The sequence below is a fragment of the Colobus angolensis genome, unplaced genomic scaffold, assembly GCF_000951035.1.
Source record: "Colobus angolensis palliatus isolate OR3802 unplaced genomic scaffold, Cang.pa_1.0 Scaffold1, whole genome shotgun sequence".
NCBI lineage: Eukaryota > Metazoa > Chordata > Mammalia > Primates > Cercopithecidae > Colobus > Colobus angolensis.
This window is the reverse complement of record NW_012110918.1, coordinates 10,812,098-10,818,639: the sequence shown is the minus strand read 5'-3', so window position 1 is coordinate 10,818,639 and position 6,542 is coordinate 10,812,098. Positions and strand designations below refer to the sequence as shown.

The 6,542-nt window shown below is 56.7% G+C and overlaps 1 protein-coding gene across 1 annotated transcript; it reads right to left on the bottom strand.

The window, feature by feature from the left end:
• Positions 1–2,141: 2,141 nt before the first annotated feature.
• On the bottom strand, positions 2,142–5,985 carry LOC105505068 (tripartite motif-containing protein 65-like). Its single transcript, XM_011932799.1, is given in 7 exon segments — positions 2,142–2,419; positions 2,422–2,718; positions 2,721–2,958; positions 3,427–3,584; positions 4,837–5,055; positions 5,538–5,642; positions 5,920–5,985. Coding segments are annotated over 7 exon segments (1,275 nt in total). The 3' UTR covers positions 2,142–2,227.
• Between the last annotated feature and the right edge of the window lie 557 nt (positions 5,986–6,542).

Sequence of the window (6,542 nt, the reverse complement as noted above, 5' to 3'; positions counted from 1 at the left end):
GATTTAGCCTGAGTGCTAAAGCAGGACCGGAAGAGTGAGTGGGTGGCATTCAGGGACAGTCCCTGCCCTGGGCCCCACAGTGGGGGAAAAGGGAGGGGCATGGTCCACTGCTGTGGGTTATTCATGAGCACTGGCTGAACTTGCTGTCCCCAAAGAGCCCGTCTGTGATTTTTGTTTGTTTGTTTTTTAAGCAGGGTCTCCCTCTGTCACCCAGGCTGGAGTGCAGCGGCATGATTACAGCTCACTGCGCAGCCTCGACCTCCTAGGCTCAAGCAATCCTCCCACCTCAACCTCCCAAGTAGTTGGGACCACAGATGTGTGCCACCACACCCACCTAATTGCCCAGGCTGGCCTGGATCTCCTAGGCTCAAGTGATGCTCTTGCTTCAGCTTCCCCAAATGCTGAGATTAGAGTCATGCGCCGCCGTTACCTGCCCTCCCCGTGATGTTTTCCCCCATGAAGCACAGGTTGAAACCTGGGTCACTAATTTCTCCAGGAACAGGCCAGGCAGAGCCCAGACACCCTGACTGACATTCGGTTTGCTAAGCTGCCTCTTTGAAACGCGGGCCTGCTTGCCATCTGACTCGTAGGAGTACTGAAAAGAGTTTCAGGATCCTCAGGACTACCACTGTGGACCTATGGGGGCCTAGGACTCCCCCAAATAAGGAACAGCTGTTTGAGAGCAAGTATCATCCCCGGGACATTTGGATGTGTGCCTGAGGGTGTCACGCAGCATCCTGCCACTAAGTTTCCTTCAGAGCTGGGAGGACTTGGCAAGGAAGCCCCCATCCCTGCCAGCCCTGTGATGTGGGAAGACTCTGAGATGTATGTGGCCGCTGCTATCCACTTGGGTCATGCATTCACCTTTTCAGCATTGCCTGACCTGAGCCCTCCTCTGCAGAAGCCTGTGGCCGCTGGTGCCAGGAGGAAGACTGTGGGGTGGGGAGGCAAGATGTGGATTTTGGGTGAAAGGTCTTTCAATAAAGGGCAAAGAATTCAAGCTCATTCCTTACGTCACAGGGGCAGCAGCCTGTGGGGAATGAGTCATTGGGATCAGAGCTGAGCAAAGGCCACTACGAGGCTGCAGCCAGGGCTTCCTCAGAGGGGCACCCCTGCCACTCCCGCCAACCTTCAGAGCACACTCTGCTCCCCCTGTGCCCTCCTGGCTCCAAAATGACCACCTTGAAGGAAAAACTCGGGTCACTAATTTTTCCCGGAACAGGCCAGGTGGAGACGGAATTCAGGAACACCCCTGGGGCACCATGTGGGCTGGTTCTGGAATGCATTGCCCTTGGGATTTTTTTCTTCCATGATTTCTATCAGTTCCTCTTCAGAGCCAATCATTAACCTCGCTGAGAGCCCTCACTTGAGAAGCCACAGGAACAAGTGACTGGTTGAGGCTGGAAATGTGGAGGTGGCTCCATGGTGTGCCCAAATCTTTGGCTTCCCCAGACAGAGGAGCTGAGTTCTCAGTCATGGCCTGGCCAGGGTCCCCTGGCAGTGTTTCGGCCTGGATTCAGCCTCCGGTTGGATGGCAGAGGCCTGGATAGGGACGTAGTCCCTCTGCCGTGAGCAGTGCTACCTTCTGGGAGCTGAGTGGGTTGGTGATGGATGGGGATGGGGGAGCAGCTTTTAGCAGCATTCAGCAGGGTGGAGGGGGTTTAAGGTTTACCCACGCACGACAGCGTGACACCCCCTCTAGGCTGTAAAACACCAGCTGAGTGAGCAGCTCTGCTCTGGGCAGCAGGGGCAGCAGCCCCACCCCTGCCTGAGCTTGGGTCCCCAGCCCATCATTTTTGAATCTGAGGTAGGCCTGGGCTCCTCCAGTTTAACCTCTCAGGCGACAATGAAGCCACTCAGACAGCCCACCCGTACCCCAATCCATCTGGCGCCATCTCTCAGTCTGACCACCTGGCTCAAACCTTGCCAACTCTCAGACGTCAAGGCCTTTGGGACAGGCCCCAGCGCCAAGCCGCGAAGACCAGCCTGGAGAACCAAGGCCAGGGGACTCTGCTGGGATGGGGTTTGGGAGCGGGCTGTGCACCGCAGTCAGGAATCCCCCACCCACAAGGCCACGGGACTGTCCCCCGTCCCTGGGGGAACTCTAGCGGGATTAGAGCCCTCATGTGGCTGTGGCGAAAAAGGGTCGCCTGCGTTTTGGGAGGTGGGATCCCGCAGGGCCGGGGACCCTCCTGGCGCGCTAGCCAGCGCTTAGATAAGTTCAAGTTTATTTATGGGGGGCTGCCCCGGGCGGCTTGGGCTCCGGGCGCCGATTGAGCGTGGCCGAGGCGCCGCTGCTGACCATGACCGCGGGGTAGAGCAGCTCGAGGAAGGCAGTCAGGAAATGGTAGAAGAGGCTGGCGCCACCCGCCAGGCCGTAGAAGGACAAGCAGCCGGCGTCGCGGACAAGCAGCCGGCGCCGCAGTCGAGCGCCACGCCCAGCGTGCGGTGGTAAGCGCCGTGCAGCACGGTCTGCGCGTTGTCGTGCCACACCAATAACTTGAGCGAGTCCCACTCCACGCACCACGAGTAGGGGTTGCGGCCCAGCAGGTAGACCACGCTGCGGCGCGGGCGGCCGCCGAGCGGGGAGCTGCGGCAGCGGTAGGTGACTCCCAGGCACACCCACGAATTGGACACCTCCACCTCCCAGTAGTGGCGGCCCTCGGACCGGCCGCGCGAGCACAGCATCTGCGGCCACTGCTTGAAGCCTAGGACGGGGCCGCCCCCGTCAGGGGCTCCAGGAGGATCCCCAGGTTCAGCATGGAGCGGGTCTCCTAGAGCAGGAACAGCTCACGGCCGGCTGTGGTGGGGTCAAAGTTCAGGTTGCAGTAACCTGTGGAGTGGCGATGGGGAAGCCGGATCAGCAACCTCCAGGGCAGGACGACGCTGGGTTGCAAGGCATTTGCATACAAGTCAGGGGATGCTTCCACCCACGCTCCTGTCCCCAAACTCAGCCCGCTGCTCAGACACAGCCTAGAGGGTGAGTGGGTGCTGCCCAAGGTCGCCCTCCTCCCCCTGCCATCGGACCCTAACATCATCTCCCTCTGTATTTGTTCAGGCACACAAGACTGAGTGGGGGCCCGTCGAGGTGGCTCACGCCTGTAATCCCGGCACTTTGAGAGGCCAAGGTGGATGGATCACTTGAGGTCAGGAGTTCAAGACCAGCCTGACCAACATGGTGAAACTCCATCTCTAATAAAAATACAAAAAAATGGCAAGACATGGTGGCGGGCACCTGTAGTCCCAGTTACTCGGGAGGCTGAGGCAGGAGTATCACTTGAACACAGGAGGTGGGGGTTGCAGTGAGCCGAGATGACGCCATTGCACTCCAACCTGGGAGACAGATCAAGACTCTGTCTCAAAAAAAAAAAAAAAAAAAACCACCAGGCACGGTGGCTTACGCCTGTAATCCCGTAATCCCAGCACTTTGAGAGCTGGTTGAAGAAGCTGAGGCCCACGTCCAGCAGCCGGGTCCAGAGCTCAACCAGGGTCTCTGGCAGCTAGGGGAAGCTCTGCGTTTCCTCACAGTTGATGCCCATCAGGGGTTCCATGCAGGCTGAGAACTGCTTCAGTCGGAGGATCTCCTGGATGCAGGGAGGGGCCAGAGGTACCACCTGTTAGCCAGGACCCACGCAGATGCCAGGGACCCAGAGGCCTCCAGAACCATGGGCCTGTGGAACAGAAGCTCCCCCTTTCCTAACCTGGGCATCTTCTTTCCCTCCTCCTAGCTGTTTGGACATCAGAGATCAGGGCTTTGCCAAGGACTTGGCCACTGTGGCCTAGTGTGCATTAGGCAAAGGGGATTTTCAGAAAATGATGGGAGGATTTTAGTTGCGCCTTGAACTGCTTAATAAAAGCCATTGCCAAATGCTTCCCATTGTGCACAGGGGACAAGGTGAGCAGGTGCCCTAGATGTCTGCCCAGGGTGTGATGGCAGCTTAAAGGAAGCTGGAGTTCCCAAGCACAGGGAACTCCAGTCCAGACCCCGTCCAGAAAAGCCTGTTGCTTGGCCCCACCCGCTACTTACAGCAGCATCAGTCCAGGCTTCAGGGCCAGGCCAGGATTGGGGAAGCAAAAGGGATTTCACGATTCTTTTTTTTTTGAGACAGGGTCTCAATTTGTTGCCCAGATTGGAGTCCAGTGGTGCAGTCTTGGGTCACTGCAACCTCCACCTCCTGGGCTGGAAAAGGGATTTCATTCCAGGCTATATAGATTGTTCTGGCCTCACTCTCAGCCACAATCCAGGGAAGTCTGGAGAAACTTAGACTGTGTTAGATGCCTGGAATCCCATGTGTTCCAGGGAAACCAAGGCAGGAAAGTTAGGGTAAGGCTGAGCTCCGAAGTGGAGAAAGCCAAGGGTGTTGGTGCAAGCTCAAGACAGAAGACCTGGAGTGGGGAGGCTCCCTGAGGCAGGGGAATGGATACAGTGATGCACCCTAAAGGCTGATCTAGTGTGTGTGTTTTTTTTTTTTGAGATGGAGTTGCGCTCTTGTTGCCCAGGCTGAAGTGCAATGGTATGATCTCGGCTCACTGCAACCTCTGTCTCCAGGGTTCAAGCGATTTTCCTGCCTCAGCCTCCTAAGTAGATGGGATTATGGGTGCCTGCCACCACGCCTGGCTAAATTTTGTATTTTTAGTAGAGATGGGATTTCACCATGTTGGTCACGCTGATCTCAAACTCCTGACCTCCAGTGATCCTCCTGCCTCAGCTTCTCAAAGTGTTGGGATTATAGGCATGAGCCACCACACCTGACCGAGATCTAGCGTGTTTGTGGGTGGAGGGAGAGTGGAAGCTGTGATGGGGCCTGAACCAGGGGCAGAGGGGTGGGACCTTGCCTGCAGAAGTTGCCGGTCGTTTTGGTTGATGAGCAGGGTGTCTCCCTCCAGCTTCAGGAACCGGTTGTGGCTCTGCTGAATGGAGCTGCTCAGGATTCCCAGGGCGGCCGCTTCCTCTTTCTCCAGGAAATCCAAGATCTGCATCTGCAGCTGTTTGACCTCCTGGATGATCTCTGAGAAGCGGGTGTTCACCTCGCCTCGCATTGGCTGGATCAGTTTCTTTTTTTTTTTTTTTTGAGACGGAGTCTTGCTCTGTCGCCCCGGATCTCAGCTCACTGCAAGCTCCGCCTCCCGGGTTTACGCCATTCTCCTGCCTCAGCCTCCGGAGTAGCTGGGACTACAGGCGCCCGCCACCTCGCCCGGCTAGTTTTTTGTATTTTTAGTAGAGACGGGTTTTCACCGTGTTAGCCAGGATGGTCTCGATCTCCTGACCTCGTGATCCGCCCGTCTCGGCCTCCCAAAGTGCTGGGATTACAGGCTTGAGCCACCGCGCCCGGCCGGCTGGATCAGTTTCTAGATGTTGTAGGGTGTGTAAGAGGCGTCTGTGAGCTCCACTCCAGCAACCCGACTGTCACAGCCCGGAGCCTACGTAGGCATCCTATCCCTGCCTGCCTGGTCTCACACCATCCACTCCAAGTCTTGAGAAGTCCCTACAGCCCGATGCAGGGCGCTGGGGAGCCTGGGCCTGGGGTGGGGTGGGCCAATCTTATTGAGAGAAAGGCCACCCGGACCTGGTGCTTTTCGCTGTCAGCGGCGATGATCAGCATCTGCTTCTCCACAGTGTCCTGGACCTTTTGAACCTCTACCTGGGGTAGAGTGTTGGCAGAGAGGAGAAGGGGCCCCCTGATTCAGAGAAGTGGCCTTGGAGAAGCCCTTCTGCAAACAGGCCCATGTCCGAGCCCAGCAGAGACATCCCCCATGCGTTCATCTGCTCAGCTTAATGAGAATGAGAGCCCAGTGCTGGATGGCCCACGGTCTAGCCCTCTGCTTGGAGGGCTGCTCCCACTTGCTGAGAGCCTGTCTCTGTTAGAAGGAATCACGTTATTTGCTCCTGACAGTGATGATCATAGGGTTTCAGGCCACAGGAAGGGGTCGTGGAGAGCTCTGGAGGCAGTAGGGCCAGGAGGGGTGTAGCAGGTATACAGCCATGTGGGCGCCCTGGGGCAGTGCTGCCAGGCCCAAGTCCCACATAAGCCTTTAGTCTCTACCTATCCTAGCAACGGGCATTTTCATTGTTATATTACACAACAGTGCGATTCCAAGTGCTGTCCACTAACCACTGCTGGCCCTTAGCAACATAAGCTCATGCCAGGTTGTAAATCAATGTAGTCCTTCTTTCACTGACAAAGCTTCTTTTTATTTTTCAGGCAGGGTCTCGCTTTGTCCCCCAGGCTGGAGCACAGTGGTGCAATCTCAGCTCACTGCAACCTCTGTCTGCCTCCCCGGCTCAAGCCATCTTCCCACTTTATTTATTTATTTATTTATTTATTTATTTTTTTGAGACAGAGTCTCGCTCTGTGGCCCAGGCTGGACTGCAGTGGCCGGATCTCAGCTCGCTGCAAGCTCCGCCTCCCGGGTTTATGCCATTCTCCTGACTCAGCCTCCCGAGTAGCTGGGACTACGGGCGCCCGCCACCTCAGCCGGCTAGTTTTTTGTATTTTTTTTTGGTAGAGACGGGGTTTCACCGTGTTCGCCAGGATGGTCTC